Below are 13370 nucleotides of genomic sequence, written 5' to 3'. Positions count from 1 at the left end.
ACCCGGCTATCGAAAAAAGAAAGAAAAAAAGACAGCCAGCGAACGCGCACGCACCCAAAGTTCGTACTACGCGCTGATTTTATTCAAATCACACTTGAAAATAGTTCGTCTTCGCGAAAGTTCGCCATACAGGAGTTCGTCGTAAACGAATAATTTTGACTGGATATGATGCCTGGCCAACCATAGGATTGGCTCTAGTTCGTACTAATGGAAAGTTCGCCTTATCAGTGTTCGTCCTAACGAGGTTTGACTGTACAGTAAAAACCTGTAACTAAAGACCACCGTGACTAGCGACCAGCCTGGTACTACCGACCACTTCACCAGGCACGGACGGTCTCACATTCAAAATACACTGTGACTAGCCACTACCTGCTGAACGCGACCAGCGACCGCCTTTTCTTGTCCCAAAGACGATTTTTGACCCGTAACTAGCGACCGCGATGTAGGAGATCAAATGTTGCTCGAAGCTCCTTCTTGAAATGTTGCTGATTTTCCATGGTCCTGAAAGGAATCTTTCGATAGTACAGCTGAACAAATGAACGCAGATCATTTTGACGGTGGAGTTCGAGTCGGTGTGGACTGCACTACGCCTGTCAAAATAATTTCAAGCCCTGTCAAGAATAAACATGATAGGAAACGTCTTGGAGAGCGCATCGGAAGCGCTCTCTGATCGATGTTACTACTCGGAGGAGAAACGAAGACTGAGCGGCTCTGTCACCCCAGTCATACAGACGAATCGACGATTGCATCAAGGAATCCATAAACAAAGCAGCACTGCAAGGTCCTGATGCTGACGGATCGCGTTCAAGCAATCGAGAAGTCCGCACAACAAGGACCGTGAGTCAGTACGATTGATTGCATGAACAAATTTTAAGCCCAGTGCAAAACGAAACTTCCACAGGGAACATTAGACTTCTGGCTTCAGAAGTAGCAGCTGAATTTGATGTCTGCAAAAAATTAATCTTTTCTCCGTCTCTCTGTCTCTCCCCATCTCTCCGTCTTTCTCTCCAAATGTTGTTTGACCTAAAATAAGAATGGTATTGCGCAAGTCCTGGGGAATTGTATTGGCTGTGTTTTGACATAAATATCATATAATGGGATCCATATATGGTCACCCAGTGCAAACCTCTAACTAAAGACCACCTGCTACTAAAGACTGCTTTTGCTGGCACCAAGGGGTGGTCGCTAGTCACAGGTTTTCATGTACTACAGTCTATGCACAGTTGAGTCACCGTGTATACATTGGCATGCTGTGCTTGGTGACATCCTAGCCTGGTCGTTCTTCGGCGCCCGACAGTACTGTAGTCATTGCTGTGTCAGTGCTGAGAACAAGGGAAATTGCACAATGGTAGTAAGACTGGGGTGAAATAGACCGGCAGTAGGAGCAATGTGCCGACCTCCTGAGGACTGCTCTTCGGACCAAAGGTCTCAGGGCGACGAGCTATTCAAAGGTTTGCTAGCCTCCATCACTTGTCAACACATGTACCAAAGATGCTCAATCTGCGGAGAGACCAAAGATAGAGACTGATCGCGTTACTGTACAGCCCTTTTATTCCTTCCTCACATGCTACTACACCTGCTGAAAGTCCTTGATGCACTGGAAATCCAGCGTTTTTTTATTCGTTTGGAGAGTTGTGTGCTCTGCATGCTGTCTCGCAGACAGGAAGATGAATGTAGTTATGTACGCACTAGCGTCATTCGTACTGGCAAGAGTCGATTGCCCTGACATGGATGTGTGTGTGTGTCTGCATGTTCGTGGCTCTGTTCGTGACTCTGTTCGCCGTTGTATAGATCCCGACAAGTTTATTCTGCAGCCATGTGTTGGGCGGCGGTAACTGGGGCAATGTGGTCATGTGGCTGTCGCTCATCCTTGGCCAGCCCATCGCCGCCCTGATGTATGTGCATGACTATCTAATCTTGCAAGGCCTGCTGGGACCTAATGCCGCTGTGAACAGCTCTGATCCAGGTGCTACCAGCTAGCGTCTTGCTTCTCAACACTTGCCTATGGTCTCTTTTCAATTTTACAACTTTAGTCAATCGATTTTTACTACTTGCACGGTGCCTCGTATGAATACTGTCAAACGATTTTATATTTTCAGTCTAGAATTACTCCTGATCTGTGTTGCTTGATGTTGGCGTGTCTGGCCGTCCGTGTGTTAGTTATAGTGTTCACGGCCTTTTGTGCTTTCTCTGTCTGCCGTCCTGACCTAACTAGTTAGCCACCCGTTACCAGTTGTCAGCCCCGCCGCATGCTTTTCTTTGCATCATCTCTTAGCTCTGTTCTTCCAGAGGTTGTCTCTGTCAGCCCAGCTACATTGTACGGTCACAGTTCTCTCTGATGCATCTATATTAAATTTTTGTTATAGATGCACCAAGCCAGGGTGTGCTACAACAGCACTCCAGTACTACGATGACTTGTCATGTTGTTGTCGCTACATGTATGTTCCTGAAGACGGGCCTGGCCCGAAAATTCGGATATTGAATTTAGTTTAAAACAAAAAATAATAATGCCCAAACCAAGCGACTAAAACCAAAATACACGATGCCATTAGTGTAGCCCAGAGACCGCTTTGTATTGCAGCTTCTGCTATGCTGTCATCACCATCATACAAGAGATTGTACCCGTGCTGGTGGTGAACTATCAAGCAAGGCTTACCAGTCTACCACTGGTCTGCCCAAGTACTGTACAGTGAGAAACCTTCGCTAGAGATTAAATTTCGCTATTTTCGCGACCTTCACACATTCGCGACTACAAATCGCCGCAAACCTCTCCGTACATTGACTGTAGACAGTACAAGATCCGACTGAAGAGATTGAATCGCAAACGTTTCTCATCGTGAACCTGCCCGATTTATGAAAACGCTAAATTTGCACGCCGCGAAAGTGTGTCGCTTCACAGTAGACCATGGTAGACTGCAGACCACCCAGTACTGCAGTGCGTTCGATGCCGACGTCTCTCGCCTGCAAACCAAGACTAGAGGATCGACCGTGGTACGATCGATTATACTGTGAGCGACTCCCTGGATTATAGCAACCATACTGTACTCTTAGACCTACAGTACATGTACCGGTATCTTACAGAGGCTTACACAGGCAGTGCATGTGTGCTGCAAATGGAGGGGTATGTTTGGGATTGGGTACTTCAAGGCCTCGTAGTTTCTCCGTTCTAGTGGAATCAGCCCTACATGTGCCCTCGTAAATAGCACGCTGAAAACCAATAATACCAAGAGTACATTATGTACTCTTGATAATACCAACCAGCCATGCATGCATCACATGCACAGGGATAATTAAAATGCATTCCGGCAATATCTGGAAAAACAAGAACATTACATTATTTTGTAAGTAATAATTATTCAACAACCACACACTCTGCACACAGCCCCCTGCCTAAAACATCACCGCTACTGCGCTAGCCCCCACAGTCTCACACAGCTTTTTATACCACCCTCTCCTGGCATATATACCGGCATGGTCGGCACCCGATCTTCATGTTGCCTGATGATTGCGTAAGCATGAAACTTAAAGTAGCAGCAAACAAACCTTGATTGTCCTTGTTGTTCTGTTGTGTATTACGCTCTGCCTTTGTGGTGTTGAGCACTGTCAAGCACTCTGGGTACATCCTTCGGTAAGTAATAATTAGTTAGTTTGAGCCCCCCCCCCCCCCCCTCATGGGTACGCCCCTAAGGGCCTGGGTAAACCCCCAACATGAAGTACATACGTATACATGTATAATAAATGTAGAGCCGAAGGATTTATTGCAATTACATACCAGTATAAAAACCGAGGTCCCCCGAGGTTTTTATAACTGGTATGTAATTGCAATAAATCCTGAGGCTACTACATTTATTATACATATCATATGTTGACCTTCGCTTTCCCTAAAAAGGAGTATTTTATAAACAGTATTTATTGGCCTTAGTGGTATTTTATAAACAGTATTAAATTTTATTGGCCCAAAAGCCAATAAATACTGTTTATAAAATACCACTAAGGCCAATAAATACTGTTTATAAAATACTCCTTTTTAGGGAAAAGTGCAGTGCTGCATGGAAAAGTACAGTGGTATTTATTGAGTCGAGCACGTTTATTTGAATTTGATACTGTTGATGGTGTGGTCACTAATGAGTGTGGGTATTTATCAAAGGTCAATATATAATTATGTACATACACATACAGAAGTCGGCCGTACTGGCCGAAATGAAAAAAATGTAGACCTACCCGCGCTGCTGCTACTGTGCTAGCATGCTAGGCATACACCGCGGTACCGGTAGGCGCAATACACATACTAGTACCGGCAAGAGTCTTGATACCGGTACAACTACAAGGAAAATGCGACAATCGTCGTTGAATCGAGTCGTAGATCTATGATCAAGAGTAGATCTACGAGTACTCTTGGTATGATCGTAGGTCTACACTGCTCCTGGCCATACCGCGTCCCAGAGCAAAGCTTCCCGGGGCCAGGCTTGAAGAAACGAGAGATCGTGCTTTTTCAGAGAAAACTGATTTCGGTAAGGTTCATACTCATAGCCTAGATAGGCATTGTAAGTGGTTTAGCGCTGCACTCCTTCGACCTTGGCTTGGGTGATGTCTCAGCAACTGTCGTGTGTGTCTTGTGGTAGCAATACCAGGCGTTTGAAGTTAGTGTCTTGCCTCCACCCGGTGTGCGTGGCATGTTTGGAGCCGCGCGTCCAGTTTGACGGATCCGTACAATGTCCGAAATGCTCTATCAACACCTCGATGCTAGCAGCCGGTTCGTCCTTGGTTGCCATACTGCCTGACAGCCACCCGAAAAGGTCTAAGAACGAGGCGACAACAGCGTCCGCCGCGATGTGCGATGATTGTGCTGAGGATGAGTCCGCCACAGGCAGTTGTGCAGACTGTGGCATGAATTTGTGCGATGTACATGCCGCCGGTCACCCTCGCAGTCGTAGCAGCCACAATCACAGAGTGGTGCCGTTATCCGATGGACAAGAGGAGACTGCCACTGCTAGTATGGACCCGTGTTCGACTCGGCACTATTGTGGCATTCATCCCAGGCAAGTGCTGAGTAAATACTGTGTTCAGTGTGAGCAAGTGACATGCCAGCGATGCTTGGACACCGGTGCTCACCGCGGCGATGGCGGCGATACTCAGCACCAGCTGCTTTCCATTGAGGAAGCAGCACAGAATATGCGTGACGCGGTCAACCAGAACATATGCAGCTGTGTGTCGGATTCTGATGGAGTGATCCACACCGCATTGGAGAAAGTCCAGCATGAGATGAGCAATCTGTATGATGATACAGAGTTTGCATCAAAGGAGATTACGGATCACTTTCACTATCTGAGGGAGTTACTGGACGCTAGAGAGAAGGTACTACTGGAGGAGGTGGACCAGCGGAGGAACAGCAAACTTGTGGAGCTGGAAGCTCAAATTGCTCGGCTACAAGATGGTCTTCGCCATGGGCAGGCTGTGTCAGAAATATCGCAGTCCTGCGCTGACGACACTGACTTCTTAAAGATGGCACGCTGGCTGAACAGTGCCATTAGTCAGAGAAAGGATTTGACGAGGAACGACGGGGAGCCATGTTGCAGAAGTCAGATTGTTTTTTGTACTGTCAATGTGGAAGATGCTGCAGAAGCCATTAAGAAAGTAGGCGCTGTGCAGGACTTCATCACCTTCTTTGGAAAAGATGCCACTCTTTCTGTTGAAGATGCCTACGTGGACGCTGACTTGAAGATTGTGGAAAACTTAAGGGCGCCACTGAGAGTTTCAGAAGATTTCATCGCTCACCTTGGTCTCCAGATTTCTGTTCATCGCGAGGACAATGAGGAAGTACCCACCACACCACTGCAGCAAGTTGCACCTGATCGACTTGTGTCCAAGTGCGTGCGACTTACTGCCACTGGCAAGCTGACTGTGTCCGTGCAGCACAGAGACCAACACTTGCAAGGCAGTCCGATGCTGCTCAATGTCACTCACTACACACCAACGTTTGACGAGAAACGTTGTTATCACGGAATTCGTACAAATATTTCAAACTCTGGTCGCACGGTTTGTAGGAGAATCCATTATGGTTACAACCAAGACGCATACGCTCGGTCGGTGTGTACTTCAGGCATCCCAGCCAGGTACGGTACTAGCACTATCAGGCTTAGGTTGGACGGGTACACATCTGGGTCTACGGACTTCTATATGGGTCTTTGTTTATCCACTAAGCCTCGACTGGACGGGTTACATTGCGTTCCTGGAGAGATATGTGGATGGTGGATTTATGAAGCACAGCAGCGAAGTTGGCAGCAGGGTGATGTCGTGTGCTTAGAGCTCAATCACGATGAGAACACGTTGGCCTGCTTCGATGAGCATACCAGAACCAGGTTAGTCCAGGAGATAGGCCATGCAACCAGTAGCCTCTGCTGGTACTTCACGCTGGATAACCCAAGCACGGCTAGCAATCAGTTGCAATTGACAATTCTGTAGGTCACCCCTCTCTGTCAGTACAAGCACTTTGTGAAGATCTGTAACTTCACCAATAGTATGCATAGCAGTATTTTGCATAGTGTTCTACTTCAAGTATGGTTATCAATGCCTGCGATCTTCAGTCCCTTTGGCGACGGCTTGGTATATTACTGATCTGAAAGTTTTGTTAAGGCGGATTCTTGTCCATCAGCTGACAAGGACTTAATGCATCATTCCTAATATCCGGCGATTGCTGATGTGTATATGCATTACGCGGCACTGCTCTTCAGTCTTCACCATACACTGCAGTCTGGTATGCCCATGTTTACCCCTGGCTATTCCCAGTCATGATTTGGCTGCACGGCCGCATGCAACCCACCAGTCATGCTTGTCCAGTCGCAACATAACATTCTATCACACAATTATAGCTTTGTTCCATTGCCAACTTGTATCATTTGGCTCTGGCCTCATGGTATCGAGAATTCTTAAAAAATTAATACTGAATACAAAACCGGGCGCCTTTTCAAGCATTTAGCGACCTAGCTTTTCACATTCTATCACAACTTGATATTCTGTTTATCTGATTAGTATTCCCTGCTCAGCCTGACACACTGTGAAAAAAACTCTAGCTGTGATCTGGCCAGTAACAGACATAATCATGTGATCCGCGACGATCAGTATTCTGTCATAGTATATCATGCTGCTATCTCCGTGGAGAGCGCTCTCCAAGCTGCAGGAGATAGACTAACTTGGCTTGACACTGTTGACAGATGCGTCGACTCTGCTCCTGTCTAACAGGTTCAGGGAAGATGCGAGCTGTGTGTATTATTATTATTATTATTATTGCAATTTCAAATTTGGACTTCACGGAGAATTTCAAAGTTTTAGGAAATTAGAGGCCACATGCCACGTACTGCTCTTTTCTCTCCGAAACTCAACACTTGCAAGCCAGATATGAAAGAAAGAAAAAAATCACCAGTCACACCACCGGGACTCGAACCAGGGACCTTGCCATTCGCGAGCAATGACGTCCCGGTGTCCCGGTGGTGTGACTGGTGATTTTTTTCTTTCTTTTATATCTGGCTTGCAAGTGTTGAGTTTCGGAGAGAAAAGAGCAGTACGTGGCATGTGGCCTCTAATTTCCTAATTATTATAATTGTCCCACCCGCCTGTGTGGATTCACAGGAAATGTGAGTTACGAAGTCTGAAGAAAATGTTGAACAGTCTCTGCTGGGATGACGACTACACCATAGCTCAGTGGTTAGAGCATCGCTAGCTACAAGCGAGGGTCCCTGGTTCGAGAAAGAAGGCTGAAGGGAACGGAATTCAACAAAGAAAGTAACACAATCAACATTCAAAGACCTAGACGATCAACGGCTAATTATTCAATGAATTATTACAGTACTGGAGATCAAGCACCGGCGAGGACACTGGGAACACAAGATTTAACAACAACAACAACAACAACAACAACAACAACAATGGTAACAATTTACCATCAAGATCAAAGGAGGAGTCAAGAGGTTAACCCTTTATGTACCAGCCATCTAATGTATGTAAGGGGCTATCGCAGCCAAAGAAGCAACCATGGTATGAAATCTAGACGACTTATGAAGTTTTGTATATGCAAGTTGTGTTTTCCTGACTCCATATGTATCACTGCACCCAGGTAAGCATGGATATTGGTACAGCATGCAGTAGTATATGAAGGCCATAGGTGGAATACCAAAGATACGCGCCAATTGTGCATATTTCTGACCAACCAGGGTATCACAAAAAAATAGACTGAGAATTAGCTTGTGCTCATGTACTGGGAACATAGGGACAAAACAACCTCAAAAGCGTTGTCTCAGCGCATGAAGAGCAACAACATACCAGGGATATGGTCATATTGTCACACATTGGAGGTAAAACAATTGGTTCAAAATTGCAAATTTTGAGTTCTTGTGTCAGATTCGAAATCTATATTAAAAATTTTTTCTTCATCTACTCACATCCAGCGTAAGGTAAGTGAAAGAGAAGACAAGAAGCAGTCGCTGGCTGGTGAATTACGCCTGCCTTGACGATTAGGCCATCGCTGCCCTCCCTCTCGCTCCTGTTTTGAGAGCGAATACTGCGATGGGATCAGCGATACAAATTTTCAATTTCGAGTCGCATTCCGCGATGATATCGCCACAGCCGATCTCTCCAATCATCCACCACATCTAGAAGACGTCGACATGACCTAGAACAAGCTACATCTTTGCTACAAGCAGAGAAACTGAGCGAGAACACGATCGAAACAGCGACAATTGTTTGCGCTGAAAAGCATACTTTTGAACGCGTTCGTTCTCCATACTTTCAAATGGCAACCTACCCATATCATACATCAAAATTTTCAGTGGGATCTCAGCTGTCGAGCGCAAAAAACTGCGGCTCGATCGGAGCTACGGCGGCGGGGAACGGCGCGCTTGATTGGAGTGCAGCGAACCGTACCAAATAATGGTACGGTTCGAGATGGGGCTGGTACACAACATGACGCGAGCCTGGGACCGATCGGTGTTGACGAGGAGAATGACACGGAGGACGACACTGAGGACGAGTTGGGAGATGAGACGGGGGACGAGGTTGCGGTTGTTGGAGACGAGGAATCAGATGGTGATTGTGATCGTAAGAAGTCTGCCGTTTTTCTTCACTTGTTGTCTCACCCTGCAGGTGTATGATGATTTTAGTTTTTCTGTTCTTTGTCGTGCACGGTATGCTAGTCAGTTGAAAGTACTTGAGGCTGTTTGTATTCGTTTGCATAAGCCTGATCTTTGTAAGCAGAAGAAACATGTAGTTGCGTTAAAATTGTTTTCGTAGGTGCACAGCATGATTGTTTGTCTCACTACACAGTTTTAGCGTTATAATTATTAGTTTCTCACCCGCCGTTGCACTTAGCTCTCACTTCACTTCTATTGTCTCACCTTTCCTCATTCTATTTTGGCACTGTATTTTGTTCTCGTAACACATCATATTTTGTTCCTGATGATGGGCCTTGCCCGAAAATTTGAGCTAATGTATAATATTATCAATTGCAGTGTAGCCTAGAGACCGTTAGAGAGAGTGTGTACAAGGTGTGTGTACAGGATGTATGGATTCAAGTATTGGCTACAGTGGAGTCTCCAAACCTTGAGAAAAGTAACACATCATTGAATGTATATTTAACACTGATGAATGTGACAAGAAAATTAATTCTGGTAAACTTTCATGACTTCGTTGTAGTGTGGCGATGACTGCAGAATTTGTTCTCTTGATTGCTATTATAAAATTATTATTGTTATTATTACGAAGTAGTGGTTGCGACTTCGGCGATGATTTATAAGAAAGGGTTTGCTCCCCACACCGGAGCTCGCGCTATTCCGCCGACGTTACTTGACACTTGACTGACTCACGACTGCCATCCAGAGCACACGAGAAGTCCATCGAACCTTCGACTCGGCAAACCTGCAACAAAGCACCACTCCCTGCTCAATACCCAGTGTTTCGGGGAATTCACCCCTCATCAGTTGAGCTTGAGAGTTGAGTAGGCTGAGGAAGATTGTGCCTGAAGAGCACCACTTATATAGTGCTCTCCAGGCACAAACATCACCAGGGATACAAACTTACAGAGACGCTCCGTTTCCAGCGCGACAAACACCTCGTGAACACCAGATAGCAGCGTGAGTCAGTGTCGCTCCTGGACGGTGAGACAGACGTCGAGGACCCTCGGTCATTCGCAACGCTGTCACCTCCAAACCAACTAGTCGCAAGCCCGCGCTGGGCACAACAATACGAAGTAGTGGTTGCGACTTCGGCGATGATAGCGCGGCTGCTACCGCTACTCGTACTGATCGTGTCTGCTATCACCTACACTACTAGGGCTAGGGAGGTTCTGCTCTACGTTTTGGGAACGCGACGCAAAGAATCACGCGAACTTTCTTCGCGTTCCCGTAACGTAAAGAAATCATGTGCTGTTCTGCTCTACGTTTCAGTGTTTTACCTAGAGAAGTCACGTGGAATTTGTACTGGGAATTTCCCCTTCCATATTTGGCAGATTTCTGCATGCAGTTGATCGATACCCAGCAAATCCGTACGCATTTTCTCTGCGTGTGCCACAACGTAGAGAACCCCATCTCCGCGTAGAAATCTGGAGCCAAAACACGCGAAGCCGTAGACTCTAACCCAGACACCTGCTCTCTACGTGATTTCTCTACGTTTCACGTATAGCAGAACCTCCCTACTGTTAGCACGCTTCGCGTGCTCAGCACGTGGTGGTGGCTACACGATTCGCACGCTTCGCGTGCTCAGTGCTTCTGCGGCCACTAGCTACACTGCGCTACACGATTCGCACGCTTCGCGTGCTCAGTGCTTCTGCGGCCGCTAGCTACACTGCGCTACACGATTCGCACGCTTCGCGTGCTCAGTGCTTCTGCGGCCGCTAGCTACACTGCGCTACACTGTTCGCACGCTTCGCGTGCTCAGGGCAGCGCTGCTCCGCATGCGCAGCGCTTCAGCGTGACACAAAAACACACGTCACAGGTGCCTCTTAGTATAAGGAGCGTGACACACAGACACACGTCACAGGTGCCTCTTCTCTATAAGGAGCGTGACACACAGACACACGTCACAGGTGCCTCTTCTTAACTTCTTAAGTAAAGATAGTGTTGGGTGTCTTGCCAACGGGCTCGGCTGCTAGTAGGTGTATTGTTATACCTGGCTGCCACCTTTGTTGGTAGTAGAATAGTAGTACTAGTAGTATAATTTATTATTTTGATAGGGAAGGCCCTACAGACGTTGCCGTCTTGTTACAGGGAACCCTAAGTGCTCTTTACAGAGCGAAACAAAAACGGATAGATGCTCAACCTGACGACACGAGACAGGCAGAGAATTCCACCTATCAGCGCCAAGGAAAGAAATGGAGAACATGCCATATCTAGTGGTAGCAGCGGGCAAAGAAAGTGAAGAGAATGATTGCCCTCTAGTGCGCCTCTCGGTGCAAGTAGCAGCCGACTGGAGGGTGAACATTGAGGAAAGAAGAGGACTTGTAAGCTGATGAATACAGCGGAAAACAAAAATAAAAAGCCTCAAGTTGAGACGAGATTCGAGGGAGTATAACTTAGCGTGCCGCAAAACAAAGACAGTCGGGGTACGGCGAGGGAGACCAAAAACCTGTTTCATGCTGATATGACTTAAAGTAACAAGGCGAGAGTATAAAGATGGTGTAAGACAGTGAGCATACGAGTTGCTGGCGTATTCAATAGTGGATTGGATGAGGGATAAATAAAATATTCGCTTAGTTGTGTGGTCTACTGTACGGCGGCAGCGGCGGAATGCTCCTATCTTCTTATAAACAGATGTACATACATGGTTGACTTGATCCTCAAATGTGAGGTATTGGTCAATAATGAGGCCAAGATAACGCGCTGTGGCAGAAGGTCGAATATCGACACCACCGCATGCAATGGTAAGATCCGGCGGAAGAGGCAGAGCCTTCTTCCGAAGCACCATGAACTTCGTTTTCTGGGCATTCAAGATGAGACCAATGCTTCCAAGGTACGTATTTAGTCTGTTCAACTCACTTGTCAACTTGTGCTGAAGTTCTCCAGTAGACTGACAGTGTATATAAAAGGCGATATCGTCAGCATACTGTTGGGACTCTGCGTGGCGAAGTACTCCAGGGACATGTCGCACGTACAAAGAGAATAACAGAGGCCCTAGCACCGACCCTTGCGGAACGCCTCGTGTACAATGTGTCTCGTCTCCTCTGTTATTTCCAATTATTTTCACCTGTTGTCGTCGACCCTGGAGATAGCTGGAGAACCACTGTAGTGCTACTCCGCTTATGCCAATAGCTTGAAGCTCGTTAAGTAGTAGTTCATGGCGTACCCGATCGAAGGCCTTGCTCATGTCCACGAGTACAACCCCGCAATACTCGCCCTTGTCCACACTTATCATCCAGCGATTTACTGCGAGAGTTAACGCATCCTCACAGGAGTGCCCTCTGCGGTAGGCGAATTGCTCGTCTGGGAGAATACGAAGCTCAGCGTGATCTTGAAGGAACCTTATCATTTGCCGATGTACTACCTTCTCGAGGATCTTAGAAACAATCGGCAAAAGTGAAACGGGGCGATAATTCGACGCTTCAGATTTGTCCCCTGACTTGTGGACAGGACACACTGTAGCCAATTTGTACACATCTGGCACCATTCCAGTACTCAAGGACTCGTTAATGATCTGCGCTATGGGACCTGCAGCGGCAGGCTCACAGAGGCGTAGGAGCAGAGGAGGAATGTCATCCGATCCAGCTGCCTTGGCACAGTTTAAATGCTTCAACAGGTCGCTTATCTCCAGAGCTGAAACGGCACGAAATTCTTTAAAAGATGGGGCGTCTGCGTCAGCTGTTGTCGAGATGTCAGGTATTAGGTTGCTCAAGGGTGGGCAAGGATTAGGATCAGTGACAATGGACGCAAATGTGGCACTCAGATCGCCTAACGTAGCTTTTGGTTGTTCACGGACAAAGTTGCGCCCTGTGAGCGAGTTTAGAAGCGCCCACTGTTGCCTTGGCTTATTCTTCACATCTCGAAACTCCCTGTTGTAATACTCTCGTCTCAGCTTTCTATTTAACAGTGTGCCTTCCCTCCTTGTTACCCTGTACTGCTGTTTCACAGATTCATTTCCGGGATGTTTCAAAACCTTCGCGTGGAGGTGCTTGCGCCTTTCTAACAACCGTCGGAGTTGATCGCTTACCCAAGGCTGTGGTTTAGGCTTAGCCCTAGCACTGATGGTAATTTGTTTCACAGGCGACTTTTCGTTCAGAACTCTTTTGCATAGAATAGAGAAGCTAGTTGCCATTGTGTTAACGTCTGGTGAGCCATCTGGGGGTACTCTGCGGAAGGCGGAATCAGTGAGTGCATCAAGCATACAATTGT

The 13370-nt window shown here is 46.9% G+C and overlaps 1 protein-coding gene across 1 annotated transcript in view; it reads left to right on the top strand.

Annotated features, from left to right (window-relative positions):
* Nucleotides 1-2411, top strand: part of LOC135817232 (diacylglycerol O-acyltransferase 1-like) — a 30012-nt gene extending 27601 nt beyond the window's left edge. The window contains exon 16 of the mRNA XM_065330359.1: nucleotides 1792-2411. Within this exon, the coding sequence (XP_065186431.1) occupies nucleotides 1792-1980 (189 nt within the window). The 3' untranslated portion in view covers nucleotides 1981-2411. The remainder of the gene's footprint in view (nucleotides 1-1791) is intronic.
* The last annotated feature ends 10959 nt before the right edge of the window (nucleotides 2412-13370 follow it).

The sequence above is a fragment of the Sycon ciliatum genome, chromosome 5 (genome assembly GCF_964019385.1).
Source record: "Sycon ciliatum chromosome 5, ocSycCili1.1, whole genome shotgun sequence".
NCBI classification, from domain to species: Eukaryota; Metazoa; Porifera; class Calcarea; order Leucosolenida; family Sycettidae; genus Sycon; species Sycon ciliatum.
This window is presented reverse-complemented; position numbering and strand designations above follow the sequence as displayed.